We start from the raw sequence: 20,952 nt of genomic DNA, 5'->3' as shown, positions 1-20,952 counted from the left end.
TTGACCATTTATTTCACCAACTCATCATGGATCGATCATGAGTGGTTTGGTTCCCCCATTGATTCATTTTTATTGTCCTTGTCTTTCCTTGCTTATGCATAAAGTGACATGGTTATTAGAAGCAAGAAGAAGACAAATAATCATATCTAGCAAAAAGTTAAGATGATTAGGAGGAAAAGAGTTCAATGCAATCCTTATTTCATTAAAAAGATGTATCTTTTGATTCAAATGATGTTTTTTAGCAAAGATGTAATCAATGAGAGGATCATGAAATTCAAAGGTCATATAATTGAAAGCAAGATCATTAAACAGAGAATACATTTGGTTGTGTTCATGGATTTCCAATAAGAACTTGTTATGGCCAAGTTGACAATTATCATCAATGATAGAAATTAATTTTTCTTTAAAAAAATTTCATTATTGTCATCAAATTTATTAACAAATTCTAAGTGGGATTTGTTAGAAATTAAATCATGATAGACATCATTGTCAACAAATTCACCAATAGACTCATTGTAGATTTCATTAAAATCAAAATCAACCGAAGATGCATCAATCTTAACAAAATTATGATAAACATCATTGTCAACAAATTCATCAATGATCAAATCTTCATGTAATAAAGTCCTATGATCATGATTATTTAGAGAATTGTCAATCATGTCATCAAAGTTTACAAAATTCTCATAAAAGTTCAAAAAACAAAATCATCATTAAATCCTTCTAAGATCTCAAAATTTAAAATAGGTCAAAATTCAAAGTCAAAATCCAAAGCTAGTTCATCAAATGTACCAATGTCATTTTCAAGATGTTTCTCATCATCAAGTTTAGAAACTATTTCTATAAGGTTTGTGTGAAGATTATTTTCGATGTCTATGCCTATGAAAAAATGTTCATCATTAATGTTAATGTTTCTCCCTAGATCATGCTCAATACTAGATGCAAAATCATTATCTAAAGCATGTTGTTCATGTATTCCAACATTACCAACCAAAGCATGCTCTTCATTTATACTAGTAATAAAGTCAAGGAAGATAGAGAGATCATCAATCTCATTGAAATTACCATGCTTTTCTAGTGTCTCTAATGATTCTAAGGTATGAAATGCACTTAATGAAACATGATCACTAGAAGGATTTACATCATCTTTATCATTGAAAATTTTTCTACTTTCTAAAGTAACATCATTCACATACGCATGGGAGGGAAGTTCGTCATTTCCTTCCATTTCAAGAATGTGTGTTTCTAATTGATCGAGCTTATTTCCTATCTCAAATGTGGATGCTTTCATGGTTTCTAAGTCATTATTCACGGCTTTGTTGGAATAACGGTTTGTTCATTCAACTTAGCCAAGTCATTTCTCATTCTTTCAGTTGAACTAACAGTGTATTCGCTCAACTTAGCTAAATTCTTCTCAAAATCGGTTTTAAAACTATATGAGCTATAAGTTAACCCTGAGATTAATTCTGCTAAGTACGTACCTTGTGATGGTAATCAGGGAGAAGAAATGTATCCAGAGTTGTGGGCATTGTAATATCCCATGGCACTTACCTCTTTAGACATTAGGCATTGATTATTTCGATGGCCTTGGAAGCCACATATTCCACAAGAGACATCTTCGGGAACCTCCTGCACAAGAGAAGTAAATAGTTTAGCTAAAAAATTAACTTGAAAATTTAGGGAATCTTGTCCCATTCTAATGTTCAAATGATTCCCTAAGGTAAGTTCTTAAAGGTTCTCTAAGAATGGTACAAAAATTCTTGATGTGAGATTCTAAATTTAATGAACTAACTTGCATTTTCTTTTATTTCCTTAGTCTTCTTCATACAAGGTTATGTCTTCTTTGTTAATCTAGATGCATTGGACAACCTAGTTATTCATTAAAGAAAGCAAAGAAAAAGAAAATAGCATGCAATTTTTTTTTTTATATATCTAAGAAAGAATACAAATCTAAAATGATTTTCTAAAAATATTACTAACAAAGGAAAATTTGCAAGCTAATATTCAAGAAATTTTATGTCATGCCACTCCCCAGCAATGACACCATTTTTTTGACATTGTCGAAATTGATATGAAAAAAAGTAAAGAATTATGCAAAGTATATAGACAAGATCGTTAAAGATTGAATTCTAAGAAGAGAAGTGAGGAATGAGCTTAGGCATGGATCTAATCTTATCATTGAATCAAAGAAAGTAAAGGAAGTTGAATCATGCTTAATTAAGAGGGGATTTTATATTCAAGATTACTCACAAGATCAAATAATTTGGAATGAGAGAGATAAAATCAAGAATCAAGAGAATTTTTGTGTCTAGAAACAAGTAAATAAATTAATCTTGCACTAATTGATATACTTAGGGTAAATTGCTTACAAAGATTGAATCAAAAAAATCAAAGATCAAGAATCAAAATTACAATAATTAATAAAACTGAATTAAAGATCTAACTCTTGACATAAATGATTGATGATTCTAACAAAAATTATATCAAAATCAAAAACTAATCAAACCATAATTATAATGAAAAATCAAAGTAATGAAATTATGAAAGATTAGAGTCACTTAAGCCCAAATTACCTCCAGAAATTAGCCTTGCATCTTCAATAATTCTGGAAACTTTGTTGAAGAAACAAAAATGGCAGAATAAGGGTAAAGAATTTGGAATTTAGGAGAAATTGGGAGTAATTTTGGAGGCAATAGTGAATTGAATTGCAAAACTTGATTTTTTAGTTTTGTCCTAAAACATTGAAAAAATGGTCAATGCTATGGCCTAGAAAGAAACTACCAAACCTAGAACAATGTCAAAGGTCTTGAAAGTTCACATCTAACAACTCGGTGATCTCATTTTGAGTAAAATTAAAGTTTTTTTCCCACAAAAGCCAAACATTGACGCCCAAAACTCGGTTTTTTAGTTCCATCCCAAAACTTTGAAAAAAGGGTCAACACTATGGTCTTGAAAGAAACCAACCAACTTAGAAAATTGCCAAAGGTTTCGAAAGTTCACATCTAACTAGTGGGTGGTCTCATTTTAAGTAATATTAAAGTTTTTTGCCCACAAAAGTCAAATAATAATGCCTCATACTCAATGTTTTAGTTTCGTCCCAAAACCTTGAAAAAATGGCAAATGCTATGACCTAGAAAGAAACTACCCAACTTAGAACAATGTCAAAGATCTCGAAAGTTCACATCTAACTACTGAGTGGTACGAGAAGACACCCGTGGAGCCAGTGCTCTCGGCACGAATCCTTAAAACAATTGTATGAAACTAGTCCAATTGGGTTAAAGTGATGTTTGTGTTTTTGGGTATGATGTGTTTTGTTTCAAGTTTGTTAGTAGACGTATTACTTTATCGAACATTTTGATACCATAGCTAGTGTAGAGGAAGAGGAATGGAGGGTGCTATATGACTAGTTAAGACATATATGTATCCTAATTTTAGTAATAAATAAAATTGAGAGAATTTCCTTTGACTTTCAGGAACAAAGATGAATAATTAATGAAAATGAATGAAGAGGTTTATCCATTCAAGCTTCAAACCAATGTCAAGGATGTCGATCTTTCGAGGAGAGTTCATTGTTCACCCTTATTTTTCTCCCTGTACTTTTATTTTCAAAAGCTTTGAGGACAAAGCAAGTGTTTAACTGGAGATGGGTAATAGTTTGCTTAGCTTGAATGTTTAGTCTAAGCTTGGGGATTTTCAAATTTTGCCCAAATTTAAAAAATATTCAAAATTTGTTTCCTTACTATAATGAGCAATATATCTTCCTAGCTTACTTAGATCTTGCATAAAAAGCATGACTGTTAACCCTTGAACACTTTGCTTGGGTTTGTGATGTAAAGTTATGAATTTTGATGAGTATATGTGCTGAAATTTAAGAATAAACTGCTCTTTTTTTTAAGCCCTTTTTAGTTGCACCTTATTGAGATGTGAATGATTGATTGAGAAAATAGTATGTATGTTGTGAATGTTTGATTGCATGTATAATAAATAAGTGCATTGATGCATTTCTAGCTTTGTCTTCCTTTGTTGCTTTGTCATGACTTCTCTATGATGCACTTAGTCCTAACCTAGCCTAGATAGAGTTAAGAAAAGGATAGGAGTTACTCTTTGAAGTTGAGACAGTTTTAATGTTTTTGTCTTGTCAAACATGAGTTAGGATCCTCTTGTCTAGCCACACTGAACTAGATCCCTTTAGAAAAGGGTGGACATTAACAAAGCTTGTTGTCAATCCGAAGGGAGCATTCAAACTTATAAAATAAGTGTAGAGCCATAGAAAGGTTAGCCTACTGGTTCTAGCAAGGCCTAGTTACCACATTGCATACCAAAGAAAGAAAAGAGATACTTGCAAATGCAAAACATAAAATGTGAGACAATCAAGAGCTACAAAAAAAACATATGCAATTGAGAGGCAAGTTAGTTAATTTGGTCAAGTGGAATGTGTTGAGTTCCCTTACTATCTGAGCTTTTGAGGGAATTGTTCACTTTTGGACTAAGCAAAATCAAATGACCTACTCTTAGCATTTTGAACATAGCATCGAGTTTGATTGAGGGCTTTAGAAAGAGAAGGAATCCTCCTCGTTCCACTGTACGTCCGGGAAAATAAGTCTAAGATGCTTTTCATCTTTTGAAAGCATGTCTAGCATCTAAGTAGCAAAACTTGAGTGTCTATCTAAATGTGCTTTTTCGTGATGAACTTAGTTAAACCTTAACCTCAACCGACAATTTGATGTTTCTTTGATAGTTTGAATAAAGTTTTGTGTAAGATTTGATAGACTGTTAAGTCATTAAGCAATGTAAATGAGACGACTTGTTTGAAAAACATCGTTTACATACGTGCATGACTCGCTTCCAAAAATTTATTGACTTGTTTGAGAAACATCGTTTACATACTTGAATGAGACGACTTGGCTCGTTTCCTTATGTCCTACCAAAAATTTTCCCACCCAATGCTTTAAATGCTTGTATTGCGACAGGTCATGCTCCACACTTGTGCTTCTTTCCTCTATTCCTATATCGGATAAATCATCAAAAATATTTTCTTTGTGCCTCATCAAATCATCGGCTTCGAGGGTGGAATATAGGGCATTCGAAATAGTTCTTTGGGTCTTTTCCACATTAGGTTGGGCAATACTGGCTTGAACTGAAGATGGATTTTGCAACTTGAGGACGATTTGTCTCTTCGTATCATCAGAATTAGATTGTAGAGACGAGGACTCTGATGCTTCCTTGTGAGTTGGGGGGTTTTTGGTTTACTCGAATCAGCCATTCGAGAAGATAGATGCGTTTGTTTGTGAAGGTGACAATGGTAATCAAGAAGCGACAGTTGTAACTTGAGAGAAAGAGTTCTTCTAATGAAGAGATTGAATAGACTTAGTGAGGAGAATATGGAAACCCTATCGTATTTATATGAAAAAGGTAATCATTACTCGTTACTAATTGTCTGACACTAAGGCAGCGGCGCGTTTTTCAATTTCCATTTTCCACAAAAATAACTTTAAAATAAAAGGAAAAATATGAAAGACACCTAGTTTCTAATTTCCTCTGATTTAAAGTTAGAATGAAATGCGATTAACACAGGGTTGCTTACCATAATCGACACAATGTAGCATAAATGATGCGTTTTAAAAGTAAGGGATAAAGAGTAACTACAATAAGTCCACAAATAATTTGTTACAAGGTTCTTCTTCAATGTAGGCCTTGAATCGTTGCCCATTTACCCTGAACACATTGGTTCCATCCAGGGAAGTAATTACTACAGCGCCATGTGGAAAGACTTGTCGAACAAAAAATAGTCCTGACCATCGCAAAAGGAGCTTATAGGGAAACAAACGTAAACGTGAATTAAATAACAACACTTTTTGCCCAATTTGGAATTTGCACTTGTGGATGTTCTTATCATGCCAAGCTTTGGTCTTAGCTTGTTAAGTCATTTAGGCCAAGTAAAATGCGTCGATTTTCTTTTGTATCATAACTTGCGTAGCAAACTTTTCACTTTTGGCCTAAGAAAAACAAAACTAGACTTGCCTCGTTCCTACCATTCTTCACCTCGCACGATAGCCAGTAAAAAGAAACAAAAGGAATTTTAGTCGTTTAGACCAAGTAAAATGCACCGAGTTCCTTCGCTATCTGAACTTGCGAACTTTTCACTTTTGGCATAAGCAAAACCATACTTACCTAGTTCCTACCCTTAATTCACCTTGCACAACAGCCCGTCAAAAGAAACAAAAGAGAGTTCCTTACTTACTGGTTTAGGCCAAGTAAAATGGGTCGAGTTCCTTCAGTATCAGAACTAACGTAGCGAACTCTTCGCTTGGCCTAAGCAAAACCAAACTTTCCTAGTCCCTACTGTTAATTCACATCGCACGATAACCCTAATAAAGAAACGAAAGAGACTTAAGCCGTTTAGAACAAGTAAAATGCGTCGAGTTTCTTTGGTATCAGAACTTGTGTAGTCAACTCTTCACTTGTGGCTTAAGCAAAACCATACTTTCCAATTCTGAACTAGAATTCACCTTGCACAACATCCCGTAAAAACAAACAAAAGGAAGTTAAGCCCGTTTAGGCCTAGTAAAATGCGTCGAGTTCCTTTGATATCAGAACTTGCGTAGCAAACTCTTCGCTTTTGGGCTAAGCAAAATCAATATGTCCTAGTTTCTACCAGTTGTGACCTTGCACGACGGCTTGTAAAAAATGAAAGGGAGTTAAGCTTTTTAGGTCAAGTAAAATGTGTCGAGTTCGTTATATAATAGAACTTGCATAGCGAACTCTTCGCATTGTTAGGTAATTTTTAAAATAACACTTAAGGATTGTTAGGTAATTTTTAAAGTTCAAGTGATACTTAGACTTGTTTTGAACACCTTTTGGGTTGTTACAAACTAAGTTTGTTGCACCACATGGTTGGCATTTTGGGTCTTGAAAGACTTTTTTCACACTTTTTGAAATTTTAGATATGTTATGAGTTACGAACTTACATTTGCGTTATTAGGTCGTTTGAAAGCTTAGACACGTTTTGAATACTTGTTAGATTTGTATAAAACTAAGTTTGTTGCACTTACACACTTACATTTTGGGTTTTGAAGTGCTTTTTTCAACTTTTTTCAACTTTTTGGTAGGTTATGAGTTAAGAACTTACACTGAATATTTGTTAGGTCGTTTTGATAATTCAAGTGATACTTAAACAATGCAACCGGCCTTAAACAATACAAAATTTTAATGCTTTCTTTTAAATTTTGCACATTTTTCTAAAATTTTTAGTTTAACCTCTTTAATAAAATTTGATAGAAATTTTTGTTTTCTTTTTAAAAATAAAGGAAAATGAAATATAACCAAAGTTGGGATCTTTGCAAGCAAGCTTCCATGATGAAACTAGATTACAAGGGGAGGTTTTTTGTTCTCCTTCTCTTTTTTCCCATCATCAGAATCTTGCTTAAAATGCTTTGAGGACAAAGAAAATATTTAAGTGGGGGTGGGGTTGGTAGACTTGCATGTTCCATGTATTTTGAAAAAATTTCATTTTACCAATTTGGCCAAAAATGTCCAAATTTAAAAACTTTTGAAATGCTCTATTCTTATAACAAATACCATGTCTACTTTGACTTTTAGCATAGAAAAGCATGTCTGCCTAACCCTTGAGCACGAAGCTCAGGTTTATTATTTGAATATCTTACATATGTTGCATTGAATTCCTTCGGTATCAGAACTTGCGTAGGAAAATCTTCATTTTTGGCCTAAGCAAAATCATACTTGCCTAGTTCTTAGAGTTCTTCACCTAGCATGATAGCATGTAAAAAGAAAAAAAGAGAGATAAGTCGTTTAGGCCAAGTAAAATGCGTTGAGTTCCTATGTACACAATCATTTGATACACGATCATTTCGATTTGATCGTTTAAATTTGGCAACTCAAATCTGAACAATTTTTTAAGATTCTTTGTACTCAGATCGATCACATAGATATTTGACTATTTTTGTTTAGATTTGGCTATCCAATATGACGATCTTTAGTATTTAGAACAACCAAATAACAGTTTGAACAAATTTTTTGAAAATAGATCTTTTATATTTGGTACACGATTTTGAACCAAATAACAGTTTGAAAAAAATAGATGAAAAATTGCAGAAGAAGACATTGGAAAGAAAAAAAATCGATGAATAGGAAGGGCAAACCTGAAATATTTTTAAAAAATGGCTAATGTGTTTTCATTTTGTACATACCGTCAATATTTTACTTTATATTTATAAAAATTAACCTTTAGAATTTTTATTAAGATTCTTTTTTTAAACAGACAATATTTAAAATAATAATAATAATTTTGATCTATTTTTTTTTATAGAAAACTTGTATAAATAATTTTAGTTCTCAAACTTTACTTGAAATTTGAAAAATATTTGTAAGGTGATGAATTCGAAATCAAATCATGTTGTGAGTTAAATTTAAAGAAATCAAATGATTATCGAATCAACTTTAAAAAAGTTATATTATTTAAATATCCATAATCTTACTAATTAAAATTCAACTTCCATATTTTTTTATTTAATATCTAAAATTTACACATATTTTACAATTTATTTCCTCTCTTTTCATTTTTCCTCCCATATTATATTTCAAAGTTTAAATAGTATTTTTGTTTTATTGGAACTAATAATTAGGTATATAGCACCATTTTAAAAAAATTGAAAATATCACAAAATTCATAAGTGCTTTCTAAACTCTTATGATCTATCAGTGATTGATCGATATTTACAACATGGTCTATTAGAATTAGATTTCTACTCGTGCTTTTGGTTGGTTATAAGTTATGAACTTACATTTTAGCATTGGTAGGTCATTTTAAAAATTCAAATGATACTCCAAGGTAATTCTTGAAATATTTTGTTACATTATATTTGTTAAATCGTTATTGAATTTATTAAGATCTTGATAAATAACCACTAACTTTAAAATTAGAGAGGATAATTGATAGACCACCAATAGATGTTGATAAACATTGATAAATGTCTATTGGTGTCTATCACTAACAGATTGTAAAACTTTGTTGTATTTGTAAATATCTTCAGCAATTTTATCATTAGACAATTTTTTTAATAATATCGACAGTAATCGTTAAGAAAACTCGAATTAAATAAGTTAAATGAAAAATTGTATGAATGTTTCTAGAACCATTAATTATAAATTCAACATTTTCTAATGAAAAATTGGATTGATTTGTTCGTGATGGCTAAGTTGCAGTTCCAACCATTATTTTCAATTTCAAATACTTTCATCCATTGTCAAAATTGGAAACTAATGTTAACAATTTCTTGTCTTATTAAATAAAATTTCACATTTCTTCAAGATTTTGGATTACAATTATTTGAAAAAATAGTTTTTTTTTTGCTTTATCATTACTAAAAATTTTGTTGCTTTACGAGTTATCCTTTTAGTTAATGGTTCTTGTTTGTGTTTGTTTGACAATTTTTTTACCTTACCTTAGTAAAATGTGATTGTTTTACTCTAATTTTTAAAAACAAAATATTTGTTTTAGTTCTAAAAAATTGTTTTGCGTTTTAAACTTATGACAAATAATTCAATTTTTTTTTAAGGGGTGGAACCATAAATAAATATAAAGTTGAGAAACAAAAACTAATAATCAACACTTCAGAAACAGTATCTTACGAGATACCCACCTCGTCAATCCACCGTCATCTTCTTCTCCGAGCCCTAACAGAGTCATAATCAAGGGCGACAGAGCCCCTCGAAAACCCAAGTTGTCTTCCAAAGAAAAATCTTCATCGTTAGATCCTAACTCCATGGTTCCTAATTTCAAACACTCGCCGGCTAAGTTGGAGAGCCCGTTTCCAATCTAGGTTTTGGTTTATTTTTGTCTTAATTTTGGGGTTTTTGTAATGCCCCAAAAGAAAAAGAAAAAAAAAAAAGGAAAGGTATATATATTAATTTATTAATTTAAAATAATAATAATAATAAAGAAATTTTTTATTATTATTTTTTTCTTTTTTCTTTTCTTTCTTCTTTTTTTTTTTTCTTTTCTCTTCTCCTCCCGTGCGCCGTTCGCCCTTCCCCATCTCCCCGTTCGCAGCGCAGCAACCGCCACCGGCCGACCTCCATTCCTCTTCTTCTTCCGTTCGCAGCAGCCGTCGGCCGCCACGTGACCGCTGCCCAGTCCAGATCTGCGTCACAGCCCAGAAACCGCCGCCCCTATTTCCTTCTTCCACCGTGCGCCGCGACTCCCACCGATCTTTTCCCTTCCGTTTTCTTCCCGCCGCAGCCCAGCCGCAGCCAGCCGCCGATCCTTTCTCTTCCGTTTTCTTCCCGCCGCAGCCCGGCCGCAGCCCGCGCGCCGATCTGCCGTCTCCATCTCTGGTTCGCGAAGCAACCTTGCAGCAGTCGTCCCGCGCGCTGATCTGCCGTCTCCATCGCCGGTTCTGTCTCCGTCGAAGGCAAGGCCGCCGCGTGAACCAGTAACCGCCACGCTCCCCGCTCACAACCGCCGCGTGAACCAGTAACCGCCACGCTCCCCGCTCACAACCGCCGCTCCACCTGCTATCGACGTCGGCCGACTAGTTGCTGTAACCGTTCAGATTTGCTGTCTGTTCGCGACGGTTTCCATCCGTGAAGCCCAGCCGCCACGTTCCCTTTGGCCAACGACCTGACCGACCCACACGTAGGATTTTGCTGCGAGTTCGACAGTCGTCGTGCGTTGAGGTGTTGGGAGTAACGTTAGGCTCCCTTACATTCACAACCAGATTGTGAATTGTTGAAGGTTCAGTTCGCCATTATATCGGTGAGTTGAAACTTACGTTGAGGAAAATAAGTGGGATATGTATCGTGAAAGTAATTGAATTTTGTGTTGTTATGCTTAGGATTGTTTCGAGGACGTTAGTGATTAAGGAGCTTCCCTAACTTTGAGGTAAGGGATTTTCTACTAGACTCACTTAAGACTGTGAATTGTGAATTGTATGTGTTGAATGTATACTGTGGTTTGACTGAAAATATATATGAATGCATATGAATTGAAGTAGACTTAACGTCGAATGTATATCGTGATTGTCATGGAACATATATATAAGTGTGTGTATGTGGACAGGACGAAGATTGTAGATTGTGTTTGTATGAGATGTAGATATGAACTTGTGATTCTCGTTTAGATTGGGTGTATGATTACGCTAAAGTATGATTGTGTGCTGGTGAACTGAGGAGTGCATTGACTGTATAGTTGATTGACTGACGTATTAGTATATTATTGACGGACAGATGACTAAAGTAAAATAAGTTGGTTGTTAGGATGTTGAGGGAAAGAATTTTATGTTTTGAAGTAACTGAAAGATGGATTGAATGGAATGAGTGGAAAATTATTAGTTTTATTGGGATGTATACCTTGTAGGTGTCCCTCGGGATCACCAATTTATTTTGCACCTTCGGGAGCATTAGACTGATATGTGTTTCTGCAGAACACTAGACTGATATGTACGTCCCTCGGGGCGTTAGACTGAGATGTGTATCCTACGGGATCACAAGACTGCGACTGTACAGGGTGTCCCAATAGAACGTTAACAATTTATTTTCCCCTGACGGGACCAGTAGAGGGTCTCTTACTGAGTATTTAAATACTCACCCTTCTTATGTTTAATTTTCAGGCAAAGGTAATAAAAGCGGCAAACCGGCGAGGGGCAAGAAGGAAGCGTGATACCATAGGAAACGTGTTTTTGCTTCCGCTTATGGATTCTTGTGAGGTTTAAAATGAATTGAAATTTAGTTTACAAACGTTTGTTGTAAATAGTATTATTTTATGTTTTCTTGAATGTTTATAAATCAGTCCTGACTTGAAGATGTTTTTTTTTTTAAATTGCTTACGTTTTGTTTTATATTAATCAAAGTCTTTACTTGTTAAAAATTAACGATCTCGACTTACTTAGAAAAGTTGGGTCGTTACAGTTGGTATCAGAGCCTAAGTTTTAGGTTCTGTAGACTGACTTACGATGTAAGTCTATGTTTTTGTGTTCCTATGGCTAACGCGACCCTTCGTCTCTCGTCAGGTATGCTTGATGCTTATATGTATGGTTTATTTGCATGACCTTGGCTAAATTAAACTAGATTGCATGACGATAAAGACTTGCTTATGTTTATGATTAAGATTTTGTTAAAGAGTGTTGTTGGTGGATAATAGAAATTATGCCGCCAAGGGAAGACGTACGTAGAGGAGGTCGTAGAGGCCGAGGTAGAGGAGCAGGAGGCCGAGGTAGAGGAGTAGGAGGCTGAGGTAGAGGAGCAGGTCGTAATCAGCCTACTGAGGGTCAAGCTGAACAGCGAATTCCTGCTGCACCCGTGACTCACGTCGAGTTTGATGCACTGTCTGCTCACATGGAGCAGAGGTTTACGGAACTTATGACGGCTATAGCTCAAAACCAGCAGGCACCTGCGGTTCCACCTGCACCTGTAGTTCCCCCTGCACCAGCAGCCCCTCCTGCACAAGGATTTGCTGCACAACAGCCGCAGATATTACCGAACCAACTTTCTGCTGAGGCGAAACATTTGAGGGACTTTCGGAAATATGACCCTCAGACGTTTGATGGGTCATTGGAGGATCCTACTAAAGCTGAATTGTGGTTGTCTCTGTGGAAACCATATTTAATTACATGAGATGTCCCGAGGAGCACAGAGTTCACTGTGCTGCTTTTCTACTGAGGGACAGAGGCATTATCTGGTGGAGGACTACAATGCGCATGCTAGGTGGAGATGTGAGGCAGATTACGTGGGATCAGTTTAAGGACTGCTTCTATACCAAGTTTTTCTCGGCTAACCTTAGAGACGCCAAAAGCCAGGAATTCTTGGAGTTGAAGCAAGGATATATGACAGTCGAGGACTACGACCAGGAGTTTGATATGCTGTCACGTTTTGCCCCTGAGCTTGTTAGTAATGAGGCTAGAGCTGATAGGTTCGTCAAGGGATTGAGAGATGAAATTAGGGGCTTTGTGCGAGCACTAAAGCCCACTACCCAGGCTGAAGCACTGCGTCTGGCAGTGGATATAAGCATTGGGAAGGATGAAATACGGCCAAGGAGCTTTGATAAGGGATCGTCGTCGGGTCAAAAGAGAAAAGTAGAGCAGAGAACTGTAGGAGTTTCTCAGAGGAACTTGAGACCAGGCGATCCTTTTCGCAGTTTCCAGCAGAGTTCTGGCGGGGCAGGAGACGCTACTCGAGAGAAGCCACTATGTAATACGTGTGGGAAACGCCACCTGGGTCGTTGTTTGATGGGAACGAGAGTCTGTTATAAGTGCAAGCAAGAGGGACACATGGCTGATAGGTGTCCCTTGAGATCTACTGGGGCTGGATCGAGCAGTCAGGGAGAGAGACCTCCACAGCGGGGTACAATCTTTGCCACTAATAGATCAGAGGCAGAGAAGGCCGGCACAGTGGTGACAGGTACACTACCAGTGTTAGGGCATTTTGCCTTGACCTTATTTGACTCGGGATCTTCTCATTCATTTATTTCATCGCTTTTTGTGACGCATGCATGCTTAGAGGTGGAACCCTTAGACTATGTTTTGTCAGTGTCTACACCGTCTGGAGAAATTATGTTGTCTAAGGAAAAGATTAAAGCATGTGAAATTGAGATAGCTGGTCGTGTGCTGGACGTAACCTTGTTGGTATTAGATATGCGTGACTTTGATGTAATTTTAGGTATGGATTGGCTAGCTACTAATCATGCTAGTATTGATTGTTCTCGTAAGGAAGTTGTGTTCAGTCCCCCTACTGCATCTAGCTTTAAATTCAAGGGGGTAGGAACAGTAGTACTGCCTAAAGTAATCTCAGCTATGAAAGCTAGTAAACTACTCAACCAGGGTACTTGGAGTATTTTGGCAAGTGTGGTGGATACTAGGGAAGGTGAGACTTCTTTAACTTCAGAACCTGTGGTAAGAGAATACCCAGATGTATTTCCAAAAGATCTTCCAGGACTACCGCCACATAGAGAGGTTGATTTTGCCATTGAGTTGGAGCCAGACACTACTCCTATTTCTAGAGCCCCTTATAGGATGGCTCCTGCTGAGTTGAAAGAACTGAAGGTACAGTTACAGGAATTGCTTGACAAAGGCTTTATTCGACCTAGTGTGTCACCTTGGGGTGCACCAGTATTGTTTGTGAAGAAGAAGGATGGGTCGATGCGTCTTTGCATTGACTATAGAGAGTTGAATAAAGTAACAGTCAAGAACAGATATCCTTTACCCAGAATCGATGATTTGTTCGATCAGTTACAGGGAGCCACGGTGTTCTCTAAGATTGACTTACGGTCAGGTTATCACCAGTTGAGGATTAGAGACCGTGATATTCCTAAGACTGCTTTTCGTTCGAGGTATGGACATTATGAATTCATAGTAATGTCTTTTGGTTTGACTAATGCACCTGCTGTATTTATGGATTTGATGAACAGGGTGTTTAAGGATTTCTTAGACACTTTTGTGATAGTCTTCATTGATGATATTTTGGTTTATTCCAAGACTGAGGCCGAACATGAGGAACACTTACATAAGGTGTTAGAGACTCTTCGAGTCAATAAATGTATGCTAAATTCTCTAAGTGCGAATTTTGGTTGAAGCAGGTGGCTTTTCTTGGTCATGTGGTTTCCAGTGAGGGAGTTTCAGTAGACCCTGCAAAGATAGAAGCGGTTACCAGTTGGTCTCGACCCTCTACAGTTAGTGAGGTTCGTAGTTTTCTGGGTTTAGCAGGGTACTACCGGAGGTTTGTGGAGGATTTTTCACGTTTGGCTACTCCCTTGACTCAGTTGACAAGGAAGGGAACTCCGTTTGTATGGAGTCCAGCTTGCGAGGATAGTTTTCAGAACTTAAAGCAAAGGTTAGTTACTGCACCGGTCCTTACTGTACCAGATGGATGTGGAAGTTTTGTGATTTACAGTGATGCTTCCAAGAAAGGACTGGGTTGTGTTTTGATGCAGAAAGGTAAGGTGGTTGCTTATGCCTCTCGTCAGTTGAAGAGTCACGAGCAGAACTACCCCACACATGATTTGGAGTTGGCAGCAGTGGTTTTTGCATTGAAGATATGGAGACATTATTTGTACGGTGAAAAGATACAAATCTGTACTGACCATAAGAGCCTAAAGTACTTCTTCACTCAGAAGGAGTTGAATATGAGACAACGAAGGTGGCTCGAGTTGGTAAAGGATTATGACTGCGAGATATTGTACCATCCTGGTAAGGCGAATGTGGTGGCTGATGCTCTTAGTAGAAAAGTATCACATTCGGCAGCACTCATTACTAGACAGGTGCCATTGCATCGAGACTTGGAGAGAGTTGAGATTGCAGTATCTGTGGGGAGAGTCACCTCACAGTTAGCTCAATTAACGGTGCAACCGACTCTGAGGCAGAAGATTGTTGATGCTCATAGTAGTGATCCTTATTTGATAGAGAGACGTCGCCTTGTTGGAATGGGACAGACTGATGAGTTCTCCATATCCTCTGATGGTGGGTTGATGTTTGAGAGACGTTTGTGTGTGCCAGCGAACAGTACAGTTAAGATTGATTTACTAGATGAAGCCCATAATTCCCCATTTTCCATGCATCCTGGTAGTACGAAAATGTATTAGGATCTAAAACGTTTTTATTGGTGGCGGAATATGAAAAGGGAAGTGGCGGAATTTGTTAGTAAGTGTCTAGTATGTCAGCAGGTTAAGGCACCTAGACAGAAACCAGCAGGTTTGTTACAACCTTTAAGTGTGCCAGAGTGGAAGTGGGAGAATGTGTCGATGGATTTTATTTCAGGGCTGCCTAAGACCCTGAAGGGTTTCACAGTGATTTTGGTTGTCATAGACAGGCTTACGAAATCGGCACATTTTGTACCAGGGAAATCCACTTATACTGCTAGTAAGTGGGCAGAGTTGTATTTAACTGAGATTGTGAGACTGCATGGAGTGCCTGTATCGATTGTTTCTGATAGGGATGCACGGTTTACTTCCAAGTTTTGGAAGGGACTTCAGACTGCTATGGGTACGAGATTGGATTTCAGTACAGCCTTTCATCCACAGACTGATGGTCAAACTGAACGTTTGAACCAAGTTTTAGAGGATATGCTACGAGCTTGTGTTCTAGAGTTTCCAGGTAGTTGGGACTCTCATCTACATTTGATGGAGTTTGCGTATAACAACAGTTTCCAGGCTACCATCGGTATGGCACCATTTGAGGCTTTGGATGGCAAATGTTGTAGAACCCCTGTTTGTTGGAGTGAGGTTGGTGAACATAGGTTGATGGGACCTGAATTAGTTCGGTCTACTAATGAGGCTATTCAAAATATTAGAACATGTATGCAAACAACGCAGAGTAGACAGAAGAGTTATGCAGATGTACGGCGAAAAGACCTTAAGTTTGATGTGGGAGAAAAGGTATTCTTGAAGGTAGCACCAATGAAGGGTGTTATGCGTTTTGAGAAGAAAGGGAAGTTAAGTCCTCGTTTTGTTGGACCATTTGAGATCTTAGAGAGGGTTGGTGTTGTGGCGTATCGCTTGGCATTACCACCATCACTCTCTGCAGTTCATAATGTTTTCCATGTTTCGATGTTGAGGAAATATGTGGCCGATACATCTCATGTAGTGGACTATGAACCCTTGGAGATTGATGAGCATTTGAGCTATGTAGAACAACCTGTGGAGATTCTGGCTAGAGAGGTGAAGATGCTTCGTAATAGAAGCATTCCATTAGTAAAGGTTTTGTGGTGGAATCATCGAATTGAAGAGGCGACATGGGAGCGAGAGGAAGAGATGAGGACTCGTTATCCAGAGTTATTTCAGGATTAAAACTTTCGAGGACGAAAGTTTCTTAAGGAGGGAAGAATGTAATGCCCAAAAGAAAAAGAAAAAAAAAGGAAAGGTATATATATTATTTTTATTAATTTAAAATAATAATAATAATAATAATAAAGAAATTTTTTATTATTATTTTTTTCTTTTTTCTTTTCTTTCTTCTTTTTCTTTTTTTTTTCTTTTTCTTTTTTTTTTCTCTTCTCTTCTCCTCCCGTGCGCCGTGCGCCCTTCCCCTTCTCCCCGTTCGCAGCGCAGCAACCGCCACCGGCCGACCTCCATTCCTCTTCTTCTTCCGTTCGCAGCAGCCGTCGGCCGCCACGTGACCGCTGCCCAGTCCAGATCTGCGTCACAGCCCAGCAACCGCCGCCCCTATTTCCTTCTTCCGCCGTGCGCCGCGACTCCCACCAATCTTTTCTCTTCCGTTTTCTTCCCGCCGCAGCCCGCGCGCCGATCTGCCGTCTCCATCTCTGGTTCGCGAAGCAACCTTGCAGCAGTCGTCCCGCGCGCTGATCTGCCGTCTCCATCGCCGGTTCTGTCTCCGTCGAAGGCAAGGCCGCCGCGTGAACCAGTAACCGCCACGCTCCCCTCCCGCTCACAACCGCCGCTCCACCTGCTATCGACGTCGGCCGACTAGTTGCTGTAACCGTTCAGATTTGCTGTCTGTTCGCGACGGTTTCCATCCGTGAAGCCCAGCCGCCACGTTCCCTTTGGCCGACCGCTGACCGACCCACACTTAGGATTTTGCTGCGAGTTCGACAGTCGTGCGTTGAGGTGTTGGGAGTAACGTTAGGCTCCCTTACATTCACAACCAGATTGTAAATTGTTGAAGGTTCAGTTCGCCATTATATCGGTGAGTTGAAACTTACGTTGAGGAAAATAAGTGGGATATGAATCGTGAAAGTAATTGAATTTTGTGTTGTTATGCTTAGGATTGTTTCGAGGACGTTAGTGATTAAGGAGCTTCCCTAACTTTGAGGTAAGGGATTTTCTACTGGACTCACTTAAGACTGTGAATTGTATGTGTTGAATGTATACTGTGGTTTGACTAAAAATATATATGAATGCATATGAATTGAAGTAGACTTAACGTCGAATGTATATCGTGATTGTCATGGAACATATATATAAGTGTGTGTATGTGGACAGGACGAAGATTGTTGATTGTGTTGGTATGAGATGTAGATATGAACTTGTGATTCTTGTTTAGATTGGGTGTATGATTACGCTAAAGTATGATTGTGTGCTGGTGAACTGAGGGGTGCATTGACTGTATAGTTGATTGACTGACGTATTAGTATATTATTGACGGACAGATGACTAAAGTAAAATAAGTTGGCTGTTAGGACGTTGAGGGAAAGAATTTTATGTTTTGAAGTAACTGAAAATGGATTGAATGGAATGAGGGGAAAATTATTAGTTTTATTGGGATGTATACCTTGTAGGTGTCCCTCGGGATCACCAATTTATTTTGCACCTTCGGGAGCATTAGACTGATATGTGTTTCTGCAGAACACTAGACTGATATGTACGTCCCTCGGGGCGTTAGACTGAGATGTGTATCCTACGGGATCACAAGACTGTGACTGTACAGGGTGTCCCAATAGATCGTTAATAATTTATTTTCCCCTGACGGGACCAGTAGAGGGTCTCTTACTGAGTATTTAAATACTCACCATTCTTATGTTTAATTTTCAGGCAAAGGTAATAAAGGCGGCAAACCGGCGAGGGGCAGGAAGGAAGCGCGATACCATAGGAAACGTGTTTTTGCTTCCGCTTGTGGGTTCTTGTGAGGTTTAAAATGAATTGAAATTTAGTTTACAAACATTTGTTGTAAATAGTATTATTTTATGTTTTCTTGAATGTTTAAAAATCAGGTCTGACTTGAAGATGTTTTTTTTTTAAATTGCTTACGTTTTGTTTTATATTAATCAAAGTCTTTACTTGTTAAAAATTAACGATCTCGACTTACTTAGAAAAGTTGGGTCGTTACAGTTTTGGTTTTAGTTTTTTCTCGATTACTTATCAGAATGCTTGATATCGTTGCATGTTTTATTGTTAAAGTAAATGTTAGAAACAAGTTTTATGCAGATAAAGAAAAATATTTTTGCATACAGGAGTTTACATGTCCACTTAGGAGGTCCCTTGAAGAGAGTCCTATTTTCCAATCTTATTGAGAAAACAATTTTGGTACAAGAACCTTATTGATATTCTTACCGAGATTTCTCAAACTGGAAAACAAAACACATCCCATACAGACTCCAAGCTCACTTTTTCTTATTGCAAGAATCTCTCGGGGGTAATGCAAAATTAACGATGGTTTGTGTCATTTCTCCGTCACAAAGGTTAATATAACATTGGGTTCATCCTACCTCGAAGATTGTTTTTTCTTCTTGAAATGAAAATTTATTTGGGTTGTTTCTGCACCTACAAGAGTGAAAGATTTAGCATCTTTGTGGTTTGCCCAACGTGTCTAAAGCTATAAATAACAAAGTTGTTGTTAATGAAGTTGGGCAAGATGATGTGAATCACTTGCATGAAGTGATACAGCAGCTCAGGGTACAATTTTTCATGTAATGTTTGCACTTTTTGAGTTGTGATCTGTGAATATGACTAAACTAAGAAGGTCCTCATTCAAATTATCATATAAACATGTAGGAAAGGTTAATGTGCCAATTAACAAAGTTGATGTTGGCGTGCAAACATCTTGCAATGATGAGGCTGCGGTGAAAACCTTAATATATGTACTAGTTGCAAAATTAGAAAGCAATTGGAGGTTAGAGAGCAGGATGGCAGTTCAAATCTTCAATTAATACATGTGGATGGTACACTACAGCCTCTGCTAAGAAATAAAGGATACAAGTTCCTAAAGTATGTCAAGTTGAGATTTTATGTTTTTCCGGCTGCTTAGTGTACATGTTGCTAATAATTCTTGTTCTTCTGCAAGCAGTTGAGAAAGTTCTTATTGGGGCTATCAGAAGAGAAATGGCACTTGAAGAGTACTCCAACAAGTAAGCATTTTGACAACCAATAGGAGATGAAGAGATTTTAACTACAAAATATTTAGTTGTTATTATACATTAGGTATTAATTGAATTAAGCTCGTTTTAATATCATCAATTTTGGCGTGATAAGTTATATTGATTTTTCATAAACTTTTAATTTATCAAATTGTGCACCTTAAACTTAAATAACTAATGTTGTTCGTAGTGTAAGGTATGTTTCATTCTCACAAATCAATGGATTTGTAAGTGCGGGTGGAGTTATTTAAGAGTCAATTTTGTGCACTAATCGGTTTAATTGATCTAAAATTTGATTTTTGTTGGAAGTATTGACTTCTTTTTTTTAATTAATAATTTATTTATTAAAAATATTGGATGCGTTAATGTGAAGGATTTTTTTTTTTAAATATAACAAAACTATATTTTTTATTTGTGCTAGATTACAAAAGAGTTAGATAAACATATACCACTTTAGCTATAGATCGTCATAGATGTTTATAAACATTTATTGATCTATGGCAAAGTTTCTTTTCTTATCTCAAGTCATGTTATAATAATTAATAGGGGTAGTTATAAATTTAGTAATTAAATTCAAAATAATTACGTATATAGCAATATTTTAAAATATTTGTAAATATAGCAAAAATTGTCAAATTCTATCAATGATATGAGTCTATCAACGATAGATTATGTTGTAAATATTGGTTTATCATTGATAGACTATATGAAATGTATCAGCGATACAAGTCTATCAGTGATAGTTTTGCTGTATTTGCAATTTTTTTAAAATTTTGCTATATCCTTAATTATTATCGCTGAAATGATTATCCATTCCAATTTTCCTAATTAATATTGATAATTGTAATAGTGAGTTTTCAAGAGATTATAATTAAATTATAAGTTTTTAGAAACTTCCCAATTTTGTGAGAATTTTTTATATATATATATATATTATCAAAATAGGGTTTTAATGAATTTTTAATACGAATTTAAAAAATTTATAGGCATACTCGACACAAGATTAAAAGATTAAAGATCTATTAGACACTTTTAAAATTCAAAGATTTGGTCTTAAAAGACAAAAAGAAACGTCACGAGGTCACAAAGAGGTATATGTTTGGCTAAAAATTTTGTGGATTGAGTCTATCAAGTGAG

General features: G+C 36.6%; 1 protein-coding gene across 7 annotated transcripts; it reads left to right on the top strand.

Annotated features, from left to right (window-relative positions):
• The first annotated feature begins 10,682 nt into the window (after positions 1-10,682).
• On the top strand, positions 10,683-20,123 carry LOC116404645. Of its 7 annotated transcripts, none has more exons than XR_004217617.1 (5): positions 10,683-10,774; positions 10,854-10,900; positions 11,628-11,723; positions 18,494-19,666; positions 19,746-20,031. XR_004217617.1 is itself a non-coding variant. In XM_031887844.1 (5 exons), exons 4-5 carry the CDS (start codon positions 12,627-12,629, stop codon positions 18,586-18,588), a joined length of 882 nt encoding a protein of 293 aa, XP_031743704.1. In that variant the 5' UTR covers positions 10,683-10,774; positions 10,854-10,900; positions 11,628-11,633; positions 12,158-12,626; the 3' UTR covers positions 18,589-18,701. The 7 variants fall into 7 exon arrangements, 2 of the variants coding, with proteins under 2 accessions (XP_031743704.1, XP_031743705.1); XM_031887844.1 differs by lacking the exon at positions 19,746-20,031 and adding an exon at positions 12,158-13,413 and having other exon boundaries at positions 11,628-11,633; positions 18,494-18,701; XM_031887845.1 differs by lacking the exons at positions 11,628-11,723; positions 19,746-20,031 and adding an exon at positions 12,158-13,413 and having other exon boundaries at positions 18,494-18,701.
• The last annotated feature ends 829 nt before the right edge of the window (positions 20,124-20,952 follow it).

The sequence above is a fragment of the Cucumis sativus genome, chromosome 6, assembly GCF_000004075.3.
Source record: "Cucumis sativus cultivar 9930 chromosome 6, Cucumber_9930_V3, whole genome shotgun sequence".
In the NCBI taxonomy this organism is placed as follows: Eukaryota; Viridiplantae; Streptophyta; class Magnoliopsida; order Cucurbitales; family Cucurbitaceae; genus Cucumis; species Cucumis sativus.
The sequence above is the reverse complement of the archived record's forward strand: the minus strand, read 5'-3'. Positions and strand labels throughout refer to the sequence as shown.